At 38.8% G+C, this 19481-nt stretch overlaps 2 protein-coding genes across 10 annotated transcripts in view; one reads left to right on the top strand and one right to left on the bottom strand.

Annotated features, from left to right (window-relative positions):
• The window catches only part of HADHB (hydroxyacyl-CoA dehydrogenase trifunctional multienzyme complex subunit beta), a 644785-nt gene that overhangs the window by 323085 nt on the left and 302219 nt on the right, over positions 1–19481 (bottom strand). The window lies entirely within an intron of this gene.
• Positions 1–19481, top strand: part of DTNB (dystrobrevin beta) — a 211304-nt gene that overhangs the window by 35743 nt on the left and 156080 nt on the right. For all 9 annotated transcript variants that reach the window (XR_010388137.1, XR_010388136.1, XM_064508184.1 and 6 more), the window contains exons 7-8: positions 2900–3054; positions 10492–10597. Coding sequence is in view for 7 of the 9 variants with exons in the window: in XM_064508184.1 (XP_064364254.1) it covers positions 2900–3054; positions 10492–10597 (261 nt within the window). In the remaining 2 variants the exon portion in view is untranslated. The remainder of the gene's footprint in view (positions 1–2899; positions 3055–10491; positions 10598–19481) is intronic.

Genomic DNA, 19481 nt, shown 5'->3' with positions numbered 1-19481 from the left:
CCATTTTTATCCATTACTGAACTGGTCTTGGCTTCCGCATTCAGTTTTCAGGTTAAATATAACTTTTGTGCTTGGTTTAAATTCTCTAAGATATAGCATTTTTTTAATATTCCACCCAACTCCCGTTTCGCACTGGATTTTTTTTTTCTTGTTGCTAATAAGACTTACAAATCAGTCAGCAAGGTCTTCTGACCTTCTGTTCAATTTTTTCCTTTTATCCTGTGATACAAATTCCAGATAGTTTCAGCACCCTTAACTTACACATCCTAGACTACTTCATGAGCTATTTTATTCAAGAGATTTAAATAACTTCTCTAGTTGACTGGAAATACGCCATTTGGAACAAAATCTTTTTTTACAGGCGTAGTTTTGATCACTTAACCTTATTTTCTGTCAATACTTCCTCTATAAAGGTTAATTATTTATGGTGTCTTAAATAACAGAGTTCTTTACTAAACAGCCACTGAATCATCTATGAGGTTATCATCACACCTTGGAATATTTTTAGCTCTTACTAATGTTAATGCTGCTATTAGAGAAATCTTTATTCATATTGTAATTTCACTCTGCAGATGTATCAGAGACCCAGCTTTACTGTATGAGAACTGTCTTTCCCAGAGAGATTTTTGATCCCAGGGCATTTCTGTTTTATCTGTACACAGTTTTCTAATGCTTCATGCTTTGACATCATTCTCCTTTAATAGAATCTACTCATCTCTTCCTATATTTTAATTTTGTTGAACAATACATATCCTTTAATACCCAGCCTCAAGTTATGATCTCTGTTCTTTTGTGTTCAGTTGGAATTCTTTCTGTGTAATTGCTTATTCCACGCGGTTATCAACCTGTAACTTAGCTGTTCAGCTTTCTTCCTCGCTCTGTCTAGGGTCATCTATAGCAAGTCAGTTCTCATTCTTACAACACAAAACAAAGAAGAAATCTCAAATCAAGGCCAACAAAAACCCTTTTTATCCCAAGTAAGACACAGATCAAGCAGAGTAGTACAGTAAATCTTTAGACTTGCCCTTTCGGGTGGTCAAGATGCATCCAACATGCCTACTTTTAGTTTGTGCAACAGGCATTCTTGCAGACTCTTTCAGTCTGTCAGCCTAATACCTGGGATCTGTTTGTCTAGTTAGAGCTGTTGTGCAGCTTTTGCTTAGATAAAGATTCCTAGTAGCATCCAAATGCTGAACGAGGTGACTGCACACATTCTCCAGGCATGTGACATTGGACTCTTTTCGTCTTCAGTGCCAGCTGGGCCTGTGTTTGCACTGGATACTTCATGTCCTGCCTTTCCCCTTCAGAACATAAAGGCTCAGCTGTCCTGTGGTTTTCCTGTTTGTACAGGGTGCAGATGGTACGGGACTGCAAACTGGCTGGGAGTGAGCACAGGGTGGAATACAGATGATGAGATCTCCAAAAAGTCGCAGTTACTGTTCCTTCCCTGAAACTCTTTTTTTTACAGATAATAAGCCCTCTGCTAGCTTAATGGGTGAGGGTCTTTTGCATATGCGTAATGATGTGGTCTCAGATAAACACATGCTGTACAATAGCTTGTACAGAATAGATTGGGAAGTGATGAGTTCATTTGGGAACTTAAATGTTCTTAATGTATAAAAATTTAATTGATGCTTTTACCATATGGAGAATAATGGAGAATTTTCATTACATTTTAAAACTGAAAATAAGAATCAACACTTTAAATTTACTGTGGGGAAAAATATATGGCTTTGTAAGAAAAAGTAGCATATCTACTAATAGATGTCATATCTGCTGCAAGGTGTTTGGGGAGGGGGAGTGGGGAGATTTGGATCAGTGGGGAAGAAGTGTTAGGATGAGCAAGAGGAGTGTGTTTGGCTAAAGCTTTTCCTGGCGTGGGACACAAGATATGTGAGCCGGGAGCTTTGGTTCGGGAGCAGAGGGGGTGGAGGAATTTGAACTCTGTGATGAGAGGGAGTACGGGACTCCCGAGCAGGAGGTTCAGGAGACACCTTGCTGTCTGCTTGCCTGCAGCTAGGCCCATGGCATGGGAGGGAAAATACTTGCAAAACTGCTGCCGTCCTCCCCACAGGCATGCAGGTGGGAAGATGCCTCATCAGCCTCCTAATCTGGACTCCCTCCTTGCCACCGTGCAAGACCCTCGCCACCCCCCTTTCCATATATACCATGATTGCTGAGCTCTTGCCCTGGTCTCCTTTTGATTTCAGAAGTATATTTAGCCCTGCATAGCTAACTTAAAAGCATACCTCTTCTCATAATAAACATACATCTTGTGTAGAGACAAAGATTCCTGTTCCAGTTCTTGACTGTGCACAGCATCTCTGATATAAAATGGAATTAGATTTCCTCCTCCCCATCTGCTCGGCTGCACCGCTTACGCATTTCAGCTTCAGAGACGTTGGTCGTTGCACCCCAGTTTCTGGCTAGCATACTTACTTCTACTGTTCTCTTCTAAGGCTTTGTTACTTAAATTCAACACAGTTCACAATTACCACGAGTTTTGCTGGTTTTAACTTTGTGATTCTTACAACTTTTTTAATTTTCTAAGGTTTCTCAAAGTAATTTTGGTATTTTTATTTTTAAGGAGTAATTAAGGTGAAATGTTTTGTAACTACAATCTTTTATAATGCCTCCTAGCTTCTACTTTCTTGCAGTTACAGTAATACACTGGAAGAAACTTTCCTCAAGGATGAGTGAGATGGGATGGAGGAAAAGGGAAAACTTATATGATAGTATGTTCAAATATGTTCCTTTATGTATTTTGCCCTGAAAACAAGTAATAAGAATTTGTGTTCAGAATGAAAAGGAGTAGAAGTATCTGGAGGTTGAAGTTATTTTTTTTCTTCGTTGTATTAAACATGTTTTTACTCTAGGGTTTTATTATGTTTTCTTACAGATATTTTCTCCCAAATATCAGATTCAAATGGACTAATGATATTTACAAAGTTTGATCAGTTTTTGAAAGAAGTTCTCAAACTTCCAACAGCTGTTTTTGAAGGGCCTTCTTTCGGATACACCGAACACTCTGTACGGACATGTTTCCCACAGCAAGTAAGAGCTCACAAAACAGGATTTTTTTATTGCTTGTTAATATACTGCTCTCTTATAAAGTCCACTAGATTTTTTGGTTATAGTTTATATGGGGTTTGGAGTGTTTTGGGGGCAGTAATATACAGTATTTAAGCAGTTTTAAGAAAGTCTGACTAATTAAAGATAGTACATCTAGGCCTCTAGGCAGTTAAACTTAAATTGGTCCAAATCCTTTTTGCACTTTCTTCTTAACAGGACATTTTTGTACCCATGAGAAGAGTAGTAAGGGAAAACTTCTGTTTGTTTGTTCTTGTCTGAAACATGAAACACAGCATTTTACTACTTTCCCCTAATTTGTTAATGTTTCTCGGTGTGTCAAGAGTATTATCATCAACAAATCAATTGCTACCTTCTTGAGTCTGCATAAAAAGAAATACGTTGTCTACACGTAGTTTGTTTTTTAAATCAATTTAACTGTTGCGCTTGTTGGTATGACTACTTTTTTTCCAAAATATTTCCATTTCATATCACTCTTTGAGTAGATGTAGTAATACTGATCTTAAAAGGGCTTCCAAAGAACTTTTAAGCTATATTTATCTCTACATTTTAGTTGTAATTTAATTATTTTGAGTATATGTTTCTAATATGAGATAATGTAAGATAGATAGTTTAGACGTAAGATTATCTAGGTCATGTTTACAGTTGATTTAAGGCTTATTTACACTATCTTATGTCTGAATTTAGATTCTGGTTGTGATCATGTTCTGGAAAAAATATTTCTGAAGTGCTTAGAATTGGAATTTATAGTCACTTTTGCTAAATTTCAACTAATTAGCAATTAGTATATTGGAAGTGCAACACAATAGGAAACAGCCTCTGATTTAGGAAATTGAGGGCTCCAGCTCATCTGAGTTACTGAGGATAGGGATTTGTCTTACTGACAATGCAGTTAATACATAATTTCTCGGTATCAGTACTGGCTGATGTGTTTGTAAGCCATCACTTGTTCCCACCAACATGCCACCCTTTTTGTTGTGTCAGCGCAAGCCATTTCTGCACGTAGGGAAACTGATTTGGTCAAACCAAATTTCCCTTAAGTGGCACTGCTATTGAATGTCAAACCACAGCCTAACTTTAGAGCTATAAAAAGTCAGACATTAAGCTGTACGTGCTCTTTCCATTGTCTGTAAAGAGAGACTAAATGGGTCTCAGCCAGGGATGATTCTTATTAATTTGTTCTGAAACCTATACTAGGGTGAGACGGCTCCCCATCTGCAAGCTGACATTTCTCTGTCATGCAGAAAGAGGCTAGTGTAGCTAGACTGACTTTGAGGAGTGACTGATAGTTCTAGCATCCTTGATGCGAATCTCGTCATGATTGCCAGCTGAGATGTAGTGACTGTCCATTTGTACATGCCTTGCCTGCAGCATGTCCTAGCACTCCATAACTCTAGTTTCCATGAACGAGAAGGATAATTCATCTGCATGTTGGCTCCCTTTTAGAAATTTCTTTGCTCTAATTTTATTCAGCAAAACAAAACTCCTAGAGTAAGGCCTCATTTGTAAAGAGAGGTAATGGTTTTTTTATTAGTCCCGCCATAGAGTGTGCCCCAAAACAAATCTCTCCCATTCTTATGCAAACAGGGAAGCAGACTGGTCTTGGTAAGTGAGCGGATAACCTATCTTGAACTTAATTCCATTTTCTTATGCCTCCCAATTCCATTTCCTTATGCCCCCTAGGTTTGAAAATAAGCTTCCCAGAGGTGCTTCTCTGATATTCTCCTGTAACAGCCTGTCATTTTGCCCAGATTCTCTCCAGATGACGTTGGTAAAGACATTGGATTTCAGACTTTAACATTTACATGACGGACATGTCAGCTACATCTATACAGTCATACCTCAGAGATGTTGTGGGTTCGGTTCCAGACCACTGCAATAAAGCGAATATCGCAATAAAGCAAGTCAGGCACATTTTTTGGTTTCGCAGCGCATAAAAGAGTTATGTTTACACTATACTGTAGTCTATTAAGGGTGCAATAGCATTATGTCTAAAAAAAAACAATGTGCATGCCTTAATTAAAAAATACTTTATTGCTTAAAAAATGCTAAGCATCATCTGAGCCTTCAGCAAGTCATAATCTTTTTGCTGATGGAGGCTTTTGCCTTGATGTTGATGGCTGCTGAAGGTTGGGGTGGCTGTGGCAATTTCTTAAAATAAGACAATAGTGAAGTTTGCTGCATCAATTGACTCTTCTTTCATGAAGGTTTTCTCTGTAGCATGCGATGCTGTTTGATAGCATTTTACCCACAATAGAACTTCTTTCAAAATTGGAGTCAATCCTCCCAAATGCTGCCGCTGCTTTATCAACTAGGTTTATGAAATATTCTAAATCCTTTGTTGTCATTTCAACAATGTTCACAGCATCTTCACCAGGAGTAGATTCCATCTCAAGAAACCACTTTCTTTCTTCATCCATAAGAAGCAACTCCTCATCCGTTAAAGTTTTATCATGAGATTGCAGCAATTCAGTCACATCTTCAGGCTCCGCTTCTAATTCTAGTTCTCTTGTTATTTCCACCACATCTGCAGTTACTTCCTCCGCTGAAGAGGATTGGAATCAACTTTTTCCGAACTGCTGTTAATGTTGATATTTTGACCTCCTCCCATGAATCATGGATATTCTTAATGGCATCTAGAGTGGTGAATCCTTTCCAGAAGGTTTTCAATTTACTTTGCCCAGATCCATCAGAGGAATTGCTATCTATGGCAGCTATAGCCTTATGAAATGTATTTCTTAAATAATAAGACTTGAAAGTCAGAATTACTCTTTGATCCATGGGCTGCAAAGTGGATGTTGTGTTAGCAGGCATGAAAACAACATTAATCTCGTTGTACATCTCCATCAGAGCTCTTGGGTGACCAGGTGCATTGTCAATGAGCAGTAGTATTTTGAAAGGAATCTTGCTTTCTGAGCAGTAGGTGTCAACAGTGGGCTTAAAATATTCAGTAAACCACATTGTAAACAGATGTGCTGTCATCCAGGCTTTGTCGTTCCATTTATAGAGCACAGGCAGAATAGATTTAGCATAATTCTGAAGGGCCCTAGGATTTTTGGAATGGTAAATAAGCATTGGCTTCAACTTAAAGTCGCCAGCTGCATTAGCCTCTAACAGGGGAGCCATGCCCATACCGGTTAACTAAACAGTGCCAGGAGCTGTTCTGTGGTCTGAAGGTCAACTGGAGTGCTCTAGCCAAATCCATACTACTAAATTTTTTTAGTCCCTGAAATAAGGTGGTTAAATCCAAATTGTTTAGTAAGAATGATTCCTAGCCCACATTAACTCCTGATCTGATGCCAGGATCATTTGGGAGAGTGACTGGTTAAACCAGTGACAGGTTTAATGATGTAAAAGCATACATGATTAAGTTCCAGTGCCAGGAACATTCCCTGGTGCTATTTAAGTTACCGTGAGAGACAAAGCCAGCAGTGGTTCATGAGTTTTCATGGACATCCCGGTTCCAGGAGCTACTTCTATGAGGTGCAATAGGCTAATGATCTATTGCTATCTGTGTGGTCAAGGGGCAGATAGGCCAGTGATTATATGCATGTATGTACAATTCCGTTTGATTTTTTGGGGGTCTCAGGTGGAATAATTCAGACTTGCTGCCCATGCAAAACAGAGCTCATTCGGACACTTCTGGTGGGAGCTGCATTCTTTGTGATGGTTTCCAGATGTATAAAGAGCTTCCAGTCATCATTTAGTATTCCAGGTCAAGTGGCTGCTTTCACAGATGTTAAGAGGTCATGTCATATTTTGCCTAAAACTTCTGTTCACCTGGCTACAGTCTATCTGTCATAGAAATGTCATGTCATCATGACATTCCTTGCCTTAGTCAGAATCTGTCTTTATTTATGGCACAGCCTGTCCTGTCATTGCAGAGGAGTGTCCACTTTATATGTGTTTTACAGAGCAGTTTCATAGCAGTTTTTCTACTGGACTGAGAAGTTCACTTCGGAGACTTGGGAGCCCAAGGAGCTTGGCATCTGTAGAGGTGAAATTGCACATTAGTATGTTGAAACTCATCAGAACAAACTACACAAATAAGCCTAGATAGGCCTTGATTTGTACATGCCTCACTCACATGATTTGCTTTGCTAAAGTATTGACTGACCCAGGCCTTGTGGATGTTTTGGCTTATAATTGAACTCATTTAGCATTTTTAAGCTTGTACACAGTGTCAGAAGTGTGGTCAAGATGTGCAGTCTTGTTAAAAATGAGTAATAAAGAAAAGATATCTGCTAAGCACAGGATTATCTGGTGTATAAGGATGGTATAAGCAGATGTTGATAGAGTTGCAGGTTAAACACAAGATGCAGGACAGTTAGAGATACAGATGGGGTCTAATACCTAGCCGTTTAGATCGATGTAATTTCCTTTGATCACTGTAAAGGAGAGTTAGAAATTGCCTCTCTCTGGCTCAGGAGATGCGATTTTGTGCCAGTGTCTTGTTGAGGAAATATATGCATTAATATCTTGTTGGAACAATCATGTTGGCATAGTGACAATAAAATTGGCTGAGTTTTTGCCATCAAAACAAGCCTATGATGCTACTTTTAAGATAAAAGTAGCATTGGAATAATCTGCCAGTGTATCCACCTTGGAGAAGAGACAACAAAGCTGTTAAGATGAGAAGGTATGCTAACAGCAATTGGTAACAGTTATTACAATAGAATAGACAGCAGGCGATTACAGAAAAAATCTATGCAGGAAGGCTTTTGTTCTGCTGGGAAACACTTGACTCTCAGGACTGCTTTCACATTTACCTATTTTCAGTTCATGTTCTTGAGGTTTGGAAATTGCTGCCAGATTATGCAAGTGTTGCTACGTCATGAAGGGAGACTGAGGATATATCTGTGGTTTCTCCAGCAGGAAATGTTAGACCTTCTGCTTCAGAAAAAGGTTTTATCTAGGCTCCTCTCTGATGTATTCCTAATTCCCAGGAGGAGGAGGAGGTTGCTATTTGTTTTCCTGTCATTCTGCTGAGTGCTGATGCCCACAGAGACAGAATGCTGCGTGATTCTGTTTGGTCGATTGGTTTCAAAATGTCCTACCTGTTTGGGAGAAAATACCCAAAGCCTGCATTCCTCTTGTCATCTACATGGAATTCATACTACTCCATACAGTCTTTGACAACTCGTAAGGTTTCATGGTTCTCGCTGCTTAAAGGAACCTTTTTTCCTTTGAGGAGCATCTTTGTCTATAGAAGAAAGCTCTCTGGTTAGGTTTAAGTTCTTCTGCAACTGTGCCCCTTACATCTCACTATCTAATGGATCCTGAGTCTTGTCTCCAGAAAACATGTCTATCTATGAGCGGTTTTTATTTTTTTGGAGTAACCCAGGGTAGCAAATCTGTGTGTGCAATCCCTCTGAGATAGATTTTTGCCTTTTTAACCAAAGAACAGTGTATGCACACATGGCATGAATGGATATGCGCACAATATATCTTGAAGAGCTGTGGTTTCTGGTAAATAACCTTTTTTTTCTCCTGTCAATTAAACCAAAAACTTGTCTAAATTTTCCACGCTTTTGTTCTGAATAGCATATCAAAAATAAAGTGCTTCCAGTCCATCCTGGTCAGGCACAGTTATTGCAGCATGCCTTTAGCTCTGACAAGGATTACAGGTAGAAAGTCTTTCATATGCTGTTGTACATGAAACAGTAGGAGAAGTGAAAGCTAAGTCAAAGTCACAGACCTTGGAGGAATATTTATTAAGTTGTCCAATGCTTTTACAGGTAAGCAGTTACGGAATTGCATTAGGATTTGAAGCAATGCTATCTACACACCAGTTACAGACGATGGTACCATTCAGCATCAGTAGCACAGTGGTTCCTTGCTATGTGAATAAGCCTGTGAGGTCTTGGGCGTACATACAGCAATCAGTTAATTCGCAGTTAAAAACTGTGGTTCTCTCCCTGTTGGAAGGTTTGTTTCAGCATATTTAGAGTGCTTCATGGCCTTACAGACATGTGAATTTGTTAAAAGATTCTAGATTTTTTTCACCTCCAAAGGGAGGGAAGAGAGGTTGATTGTATATTGTTATTAATAGCCTGAGAGATGACTTCACTTTTGAGGCGGAAGGCAGGCTGGGATTACCAGGCAATATTGAGACATTCATTCTTTTCCAAGTGGTGTCCGATTTTATATCTGGCCAAGGAGATTCTTGGACTCTCTTGTACCAGCAGTAGGTAGCTTAACTATTCAGAAAAAGCTTTTAATTTATTAAGCGTGGGACTGGAACAAGGACACCTTACAGAAGATAAAAGAAGTATGATTAAATGTTTCTAAAAATTTTCCTTAATTGTAACTGGGATAGATGATTATAATTCCTTATTTTCTCTCCAGCATAGTTAGCTGCAGAGGCAGTAGATGCATATATTTGCCACTAATCACAGAAATATTGATGCTTTAAATATAAGCTGTCTCCTTACCAAGAAAAGTACCTAATTTGTGGCATGACAGTTGCACGTGAAAGCTACAGCTAATTTCACAGCTGCTAGAAAACCAGACTGGCTTTTGCTCCGGTTCTGTTTCCCTTCCCTTTTGTGGATGCTCTCTGAAGTAGCACTGCCATGGGCAAAGGTGAGAAGAAGGTGCTGTCGGGCCAGCTGGCTTTTTGCCTATGAGAAATTCCTAGTTATCTAGCTTATTGTATGAAAAAGCCAAAATATTCTTTCTTTGTATCCATAATATTCTTAGCTATTTTTCTTACCAGTTATCCCCATCTGTTTATATTTGTGGCAGAAACTTTTCATGCTCATCTGAATTTGAAACGTGAGAAAATGTTACTCTTAAAATGCCTTGTTGCTGACTTCCCTCCCCTAATGATTTCGTTTCAATTTCATTTTTATTGTCTATTTTTTTAAATATTAGCCAAGTTCTCCCCTTGCGTCTTGTTTTTCTCATTTTGTCTTTTTAAAAAATTAATTTACTGTTTAGATCGTATGTGAATATTAGTTGTAATTGCTCTTTTTTTTATGTGTATGTCTTTTTCATACTGCCTATAGGTTTGAAATACCATTTTCTACACTGTTAAATAAACTCCTCTCACATTTGGTGTATCCCTCTTCAAAATAGGAGTATTTAACTGCAATTCAGGAACTACTGACTGACTAGTCTTCCATTTTCTGCAATTTTCTGTTCACCTGCTTATCGTTTATTTTTTATGATTATACTGTGTCTATGCTAATACCTTCTCTGTAGCGTTACTGTTTGCCTAATATAGATTGAAACTCTCTGAGCAAAGAACTTGTGATTTTTAGCTGTTCTTTATAACGTATGATATATTATTGGTACACAGAAGCTGAATCATAGAGAGACTTGAAGACTGAGATAGTGTTTGTCATATAAAATTGAGACTTTTCTCATAATTAAGTTCTATTTCTTTTTTCTTTGCAGAAAAAGATCATGCTAAACATGTTTTTAGATACGTTGATGGCTGACCCACCTCCTCAGTGCCTTGTGTGGCTGCCTCTCATGCACAGACTTGCCCATGTTGAAAATGGTAAATGGAATATTTTCTTGTTTGAAACATCAAAGTTTCTACTCAACTTATGAGAAAAAACAGCATATTTACGTGTAACTAAACACTTAATGCCTTGATTGTTCCCACTGTAACAGTATCGGTCCCAGCGCATTTAGGCCCAGAGTTTAGTAGGAGTGATGGATGCTGTACGCCTAGACAGAGGATTGATTACGTATGAAATAATTAGCAATAGTGCAGAGCAAGATTAACTAATCATATTTATTTTCTAAGTTAGAGTTCTAGTGTCATTTGTAGTGAAAGATGAAAAGAGAAACAGCAGAAAAAAATATTCTCTAAATATTCATGTTTATTCTGCAACTTAAAGTATAGCTAAAGATTTTTTTTTTTTTAACATGCACTTTCAAGTGTTAACTCCCAAAGATTTTGGTACCCATCCAAACATCTGTCTTGAGCAGCACTTGAGTACACCATTCACTTCCATATTTTTTAATATGGGAGATAAATGCTGAGCTCCTTCACTTTCAGACCTTTTCTTAACTAGAAATTCCTCGTTATACTGCCTATCGAAAGTATTTAAGGAGCAATAAGTGCTGGAAAACTGAAGATCAAGGGTGGGATAAATGCAATACTTCATAAGGTATTAGAATCTGGTTTTATTGTAATGTTGCAAAAATGTTAGTCCTTTTGAGGCTTTGAGAAACTTCCTCCGGTGAAAGAGAAATCGGACTAAAGAGGGTGTTATGGAGCTCGGGGAAACTGAATGTTTTCCTGCAGAAGAATGTTCTCCTGTGCAGATGTATCAAAAACATTTGTTTTTAGTGAACAGGTAGCTTGTTTAATTTATTGTGCAGTTGCACACAGTATCTGTATGTGGTGTTTTCTATGTGATTTCTAGAAAAGAAAAACTCCTTTCCCCCCCCCCATCCATAAACTAAACTTCATCTTCTGTTTCCTTCCCCACAGACTAAAATCATGTTATCATCCTTAAAAACCCTTAGCCCTATTAGTTGTCACCTCTTTTTCAGTTTAATGAATTTATAGACATCTCAAGGTATATAAACTTCCTCTTTTTAACACACAGGTAGATAAAATCCAGGCTCTAGTTCTTGCCTAGCTGTTTAGAGACACAGCTTTGAAGTTTGGGCAGCCTGTCTCTGGCTGAGTTTTCAGGATTTATGTTCCATTCTCTGTTCTGTGCCATTCGTGCCTGTGACATGTTTAAGTATTGCTGTGATTTGGATATGCTCTTTTTTGGTGTTTGTTTTCTTGTCTTCTCTTGATCCTCTTGGAAAGCATATCTGGTTGTGAATTTAATCTGTACATGTATAGTACTCAAGAAGATTGGAGTTCTGATGCTCAGTGGCCTTTCGTTCTGTATTGCAACTTCTGATGGTGAATTTCCCTATTGCTCTATATATTTACAAACATTTACTAGCAATTGTGAGTATGAAAACGTAGTTTTTAAAAGAATGTGGGGGGAATCATTTCATGGAGACAGATCTATGGGAAAACTGATGAAAGAGGTTGATTCAGTTACAATATTAGGTGCGCTATAGTACCGCGATCTCTTTCCTCTCGCTACGTAACAGGCTGTACTAATAAAAGGGCAGTTTTTTGCTTTCTTCCTCTTCCTTTATCTTCTCATTCTTACAAACTCATACTTCAAGAAAAGCACATGTGGTAGAATAAATAAAGTAAGGAAAAAGGCAGTAGAATGAATGTGAGGTATACATCAGCATAGAATTGCAAGGCAAAGATAAAATGTTTAAACGCAATGTTTGGGCATAAGTGAAATGGTGGAGAGATCTGGAGGTAAGCCAGTAGTCTGATCTTTCTTCTGCTTGAAAGTACCCAGAGGGAATTACTAGATATCCAGAATATTATTATCCTTATAGACTAGCGTGTGCATTCCTTTATTCTCTGACAGCTTCTGTTGCTCTCGTTGTGGAATACAGCTGCTCCGTAATATGCAGATCCCAATCCAAGCCATCTTCAGTGGGAGCTGTTGCCCTTTTCTAACAGCCAACATCTGAAGCCTTCTGCCAAGTAGCAAGAGATTCTCCCCTGCTCGTGCATTCTGTCAACCAGTCCCTAGATTTAGCATCTCCAAGGATGTTCTCCAAAGAAATCTGTTATACGTAGGTTTTAGTATTTAGGTACCTTGATACGATAATTTTTTAACATTTGTGGCGTTAGAACTAATTTTCTAATTCTTATCAGCCCCTTCTGCACACTGAATTATGGTGCCATTAATAATCCTTGCAACTGTTCTTCCCCTCCAGTTTACTGCACTTTTTTTCCTCATAAATTCTTATACTGTTGCATGTTTTATATATCTGTTATTTTTCGCTCTAGAGTAAGCCAGCAGTTCCTCCATCTGCTTAAAAGTGCTTATGAGAAATCATTGTAGCTGATGTATAGAGGTATGTGGCGAGCCAGAGCAGGCTTAGCAGGCTGAAGATGTGAAGGTTGTGCTGACAGTGGCTACTTCTGTGTCTTTGACTAGGTTAATATAAAATTACTTTGTAAAATTGTGAATGCTCTAATTCTGCATATAAAGTATAAGTTTTGTTGAAATGAATGCTTATAGGAGGTTACATGAATGCCTATCATCTTTCAGGTGAAAACTTTTCTAGAAAATAGACAAAAACATAAGAAATACCCAGAAAGCATTGCTGCTTTAAATTATGCCCGTGCAGCGAATGTTAAGGGGGTTGGTACGGGGGGCCTGACTATGGGAAGGTAAAAACGACAAGGTTGAAGGATGGAAATGGCAGAAGGAAGGGGCTTGGGGTTACTGGGGAATGTGGTAGGAAAATAAATGTGGAGGGAGGGCACAGATTTGGTTACAGATGTGTCCACCAAGGAAGAAGCAAACTAGAAACATGTGAAAGAATCCATTGTCGCTATGGGTCAAAAGGATAAAAATGGCGTGTTGGGAGAGAGAGATGCATCTGGGAAAAATTAAGAAAAGTGATGACTTCTGGGAAATTAAACAGTAATTTTAAGTCAGTTTGGAACCAACAAAAACAATATTAAGAAATGGAGACTGAAGAAAAATCAGTTTTAAGTACAGCTGAGTGTTGAATGTTTTAAGGCTGGCAGTGTGTTGTAAGGCAATGCAACATGCAGATTTTATTTGCAGCAGTGTAGGATGCTGGTTTGATATTAAGTTTCTTGACTCCATTAACAATTTAGCACTTTCCATAACTATTTGACACTTCAGTAAAAGTATTTGTACGAACTCGGTGCTGCCTTTGTGGTAGTTATTGGGAGCATGATTTTACTATAGGAAGTTACATGAATGCATGTCGCCTTTCAGGTGAAAACTTTCCAGAAAATAGACAAAAACATAAAAAAAAACCCAGAAAGCAGTACTGCTTTAAAACAAGATCATCACACTTAGAACGATGCTGGAAAATACACCATTTTAACATAGATCTCTTTCCAGTCATCTCTGGAGGAAAAAAGGTGGACAGATTATTGTCTGTTTAGTTTTATCCCAAAGTCTCTACTTTTTAGTATGCATTTGCCCCCTGTTTTGCACCGAAAGGTTTAAAGGAGAGCTTGGAAGCTGGATGTCACCAGCAACAAGAGTAGATTATGTGGATAATGAAGCTTCAATCCTCTTTTAGACTGCAGTTATGTAATTACTAAATAATACCAGAAAGGTACCATACACTCTCTGAGTTTCCATAAATTACATTAATAGGAGCTAACACATTAGTTTAAACTAGCAACAACACATGCCATTACCACAGACTATTCCATGAGAAAGGTACCTTTTGGAGCCAGATGATCCATTTAATTCAGATGTCAACGAGAAAATCTTCTCAGTAGGTCTTAAGTGGTATCAATATTTCAGTCTGTACCTGAGAGGATTCATTTTGGAGCCATAGACAAGAATAAATGGTCTTCTCAGGACCAAATCTACAGGTCCCTAAAAGAGGAAGCCTATCACCATTTTGATTTTTTCTTTTTTTGGTTTTTTTTTTTTGGTGAATATTTTGTGTTCCTTGAGGATGTTGAGTATTCAAGTGTGCATTGTAGTATGTTGTTGAATGTCAGCAAACTTTGTGGGTGACTAGAATGTGCTTCTTTCTCCTACCCCACTGGTGGCAAGTTTTCATTGATGAAAGTGAAATAAAGGCATAATCTCTTATCCTTTGGGTACTCTGGAAAATGTGCTGTAGATTTAAGAGCCCTCATTAAGCTGTATAGTTTCACCGTGCCTTTGGATGAGAAATGCTTTGCTCTCCCATTAAATTAGTCTTGTCAAAGTCGAGCTAGACTGAAGATGTTACCTTTTAGTGCTATTGTAGTTTGTCCCTCCCTTCCTTTTGTGCAGGCGTTAATAATTTCATGACATCTTGACCAGGGACTCTAGACAGGTTTCCTGTACTTCCTTAAGACTTGTTCTGCTTTGTTTTTAGCCCAGATGAGAGGGTAACTGCTCTTCATAAAGTAAGCAGTTTCTCTACATCGGATGTGAAACTAGAGGAGGGATTTGTCTTGCCTAAGGTGTTTAATATAAGTATTTATACTCAAGCTAAGTTCCCTTGGTCTATGGAGACCTAGTCAATACTAATGGAGTGTGGAGAGTGTAGTTCTTCCATCTCAATATGGACAGCTACATTAGCCAAGTAAATTGGTAAGGGAGGATGCTTCTGTGCATGTCATAAGTCACGATCCAAGAGTGAAAATCCAGAAAATGACAGGAATCCAGTGGATATTTTATTAATCTGTACTAATGTACTATCTTAAATCATCAGAGCTCAGTCAATATTTCAGTAAGTACACCTTATTAATAAGAGCAACAACTGGATAGTTCTCACCAAAAAGGTACGTTCAGTTTATTGAAGAAACATTGTTTAACAGGAGAAATTACTCAAGGCTTATGGCTGTATACTCCTACTGCCGCCTGCCTCTCCTCTATATCAAAGCCAAGTTCTGCATGTCGTTATTGCTCTGTAGCTCAGGAAAAGAAGCTGAAGCAGCTGGATTTAAACAGTCTTGATAATGCGTGGCATGTGATGATTTTGCCACATTCCATGATGAGCAAACTATGAAGGTTTGGTAGCCTAGGAGAGAGGAGCACCACATTCCAGCTGGTGTGAATTCTGAGGCACATCTTGAAGGACAGCTCTTGATAAATAACCTCCCTGCTGAAGGTAAAACTAATGTTACACAATTATTTTACTACAGATGTCTTGCTACAGGCGCTGAGTTGTTTTTTTGGTACAGGTTTGCAGGTTTGTAGAGAGATATTGTTATATTTATAAAATGGTTCTCCCAGTGCAGTCTACATGAGAATTTGAGGGCTTAAAAATAATTTTGTATGTCTCTCTCTTCATGAACTTCATGAAGTTCAACAAAGGGAAGTGCAGAGTCCTGCATCTAGGGTGGAATAACCTCATGCACCAGGACAGGCTGGGGGCTGACCTGTGGGAGAGCATCTCTGCAGAGAAGGACCTGGGAGTCCTGGTGGACCACGAGTTGAACATGAGCCCACAATGTGCTTTTGCAGCAAAGGAGGCCATCAGCATCCTGGGCTGCGCTGGGATAGCCTTGCCAGCACAATGCAGTCCTGCGGTATGGAGGTGATCCTTTTCCTCTACTCAGCCTTGCTGAGGCCACATCTGGAGTGCTGTGTCCAGTTCCAGTCTCCCTAGTACATGAGAGACACAGATTGACCGTAAGAAGTCCAATGAAGGGCCATGAAGATGATGAAGGGACTGGAGCATCTGTGATATGAGGAGAGGCTGAGAGAACTGGGATTCTTCAGCCTGGAGAAGAGAAGGCTCGGGGGGATCTTATTACTACGTATACCTGATGGGAGGCCTAGACCTAGCCAGATTCTTCTCAGTGGTAGCCAGTGAACAGAGAAGAGGCAATGAGCACAAACTGCAGTATAAGAAATTCCATTTAAACATAAGAAAGCACTTTTTTTTGTTCCGAGATTTGTCAAGCACTGGAACAGGTTGCCCAGAGAGATTGTGGAGTTTCCATTCTTGGAGATACTCAAAAGTTGACTGGACATGGTCTTGAGCAACCTGCTCTAGTTGACCCTGCTTTGAGTAGGGGTGTTGGACTAGAAGAGCTCCAGAGGTGCCTTCCAACCTCAACTGTTCTGTGACTCTAGATATGATGGCAGTGAAAATCCCATTAACTTGTTCCCTGAAGTTCTTCATGTAGGAAATAGCCTGCTCCTCTCCCACCACAATCCGTAAATGATGTTTTTCTGATAAAACAGGCTCAGTCCATAAAGACCCATCCTTTAAGTTTGTTTTTGCTGCTACCATCCTGGACACATTTTTTTTTTATTATCTGTTCAGTATTCTTGTTCTGGATTCAGTTTCTGATTTCCACTGCAATTTAGTTTTCTCTGGATTGCACCTTGTCTGAGTGTAGTGCTTTTGTTTCCTAACCTTTCCTTCCAGACAGATGTTTGTCTCCTTCGCAGTTTGTAAATATTCTCATTAATTACTGAGGCAGTCACTACTGAGTTACTTCAGAGGCACTGCAACACCTCAGTTGACACCCTTAAAAAAAGTGCTGCAATTTCCTTGCTTGTCTTTTCAAGTCTGATATAGTCAAAAGGCAATTAAGCTGTGGACTGAGCTTGTTTTATTGGAGAAATAACATTTACAGGCAAGAGAAAAACCTATCTCCTCTCTCAAGACATCAAATAAAATTCCATTGATTTGTACTGTTCTAAACAAATAAGCCAGCACATAATTTTGGAGAGGCATCATCTCAATTTGCATGCTAATGTGCAGTGTAATAATGGTATACTTTTGTGCGAGCATACTAATCCATTTTGTTGCGCTTTTGTAGAATAGGATCCTTTGTAAATTGAAGTGGAAGAAGGCTTCAGGCGATGTTCTTTTTCCTCTTCCATTTGTAACAAAGCAAAAATACAGAAAAGAATATTTAGCTGTACGAAAAAATGATTTTTTTTCCTTTTAAATTTGCCTTTCCTGTTATCTTAAGTTTATATGAACATTCTTAGAAATACTTGGCTAGGTTATAGGTTCTCTAGGGTAGAGGTTGTATCTTACTCTAAATGTAGTAACTAAAAAACCCAATTGTGTGTGTGATAGAGGAACTCGGTTCCTGTTTAGGAATCTCCAATTAAAGGATGTTCCATAACAGCTTTCTTAACCTCAGCAGGTAGTTCTTCAATCAGATATTGTTACTCAAGTTTTGGCTGCCTTCAGTGAAAAATCTTTAGCTTTCCTAGAAGCTCAAAATCAATTTAACAAGTTTTGAAGGGGATTGAGACTTGCTGCCTTTCCTAAAATGGCACGATATTTATTTAGCAGCTGTTAAGTAGCCTTAGCTGGGGTAAATCGTATAGTCTTTTACCTTTCACAAGGAAAGGCAGAGCCTAGCGATGGAATGTATTTTCAGATTTCTTTTGGAAAAAGAAAAAAAAAAAAAAGTAAAACGACCTCCAAAACTCCAGTAATCATGCCATTTTTCTCTTTTGGCTTTTTCTCATCTGTTGAAAGGAGGAAGGTGATTTCCAAGGAAAACATGACTTGTAACAGCGTTATCCTCCCTAGGGGCGGGTGAGTGGAGGTTGACCAAGGTCACACTCAGTTACTGCAGAACTGACACCTCTCTTACAGGTCTGAGTCTTTCCTTCCCTCCTCGCATCCAAATGAGCAGGTTAGTCGATGAACAATATGGTCAGTGTCTGGGGGAGTTGCATTTCCATTTCTCTGCTTTTCTTGAAGCACAGTGGAAACTTCTTTTCCAGAAGCAGAATTGCCTTAGCGCTTCCTTTTTTATCTTTTTCACCTTCCACAGGATTCAGTGAATTCTAGCTTCCATTAAGAAACATGTTATAAGCGTACAGTCCTCCCAGTCCACCCTCAAGGTATGATAATAGTCAGAAAGGAGTTCCGGTAACAGAATCTCATGCTTTCAATTTAGTGTCTCCTTTGGTACTTTGAATATATCACTGTCATCCATGGAGAAACTAATCTCCCTATTTCTTTTAGGATTATGAGGCAGAATGTTTTAATGATTACTAGGAAGCCAGAATTTTTTCAGTTTTCACTTTAGAGGATCTGGACATTTTCATGGTGATCTGCATGGCCTTTGCTTTATTTTAGGTTTACCATGTTTACCTTTGCAGTAGGTAGACAAAAGGCTCCATAGGAAAAATGTATCATTCGAATCTTCTGTGCAAGTGATTTCCTTTGCTGCCTGAGTTGTAAGTTGTCATTAAGGAAGAGTATTCTGACTTGGAAGGCTGTTCCTCTACAGACCAGTTGTAAACTCTTTAGATTCTGCAGATGACTGCTTTAAAGAAAGGAAAAGGAAAATGCAAACTGTACTTTAGACATCATTATTATTAAGGAGACTGCTACTTCTCTAAGAGGCACAGTGTTCCTCGTACATACTAGTGGTAGCAAACCTCTGGAAACACATTTCAAAAATAAGCTTCTGCATGGGTGTTTCTGTCCATGCTGTCCTGGTATGCTATTTCATGACTCATGGCAACTCAGGTAGCATAAAGCAATAAATCTATGTAGTGTTTTTGCAGAATGCAGGAAGAGGTTAAATTACTCATCAGCAAAGTCTTTGTACAATTTAAGCCAGGTCTTGTAATATGCCTGCGATATTTTACTAGGGCTGGTTAGAACTATCATCTGCCTGGGTACCTTGGAGTGTGACTCACAAGTGCTTTTTCTATGAGGTTTTAAACCCATCATCTTTTCTTCTGGAGAAAAATTCAGTAATGATTTTCAGTCTTTTCTGTTTTGCCAGTCTCTAATTGTTCCTATGGAGTGTAGATTACTTTAAAAGGTTCTCTTACATAGGCTGCTGTGCAGCATATGCAGAATTGCTTCTGTTCATAATCATCTGCTGGTCCATCTGATCCACTGCG

Source organism: Dromaius novaehollandiae, chromosome 3, assembly GCF_036370855.1.
Source record: "Dromaius novaehollandiae isolate bDroNov1 chromosome 3, bDroNov1.hap1, whole genome shotgun sequence".
Classification (NCBI taxonomy): Eukaryota; Metazoa; Chordata; class Aves; order Casuariiformes; family Dromaiidae; genus Dromaius; species Dromaius novaehollandiae.
This window is presented reverse-complemented; position numbering and strand designations above follow the sequence as displayed.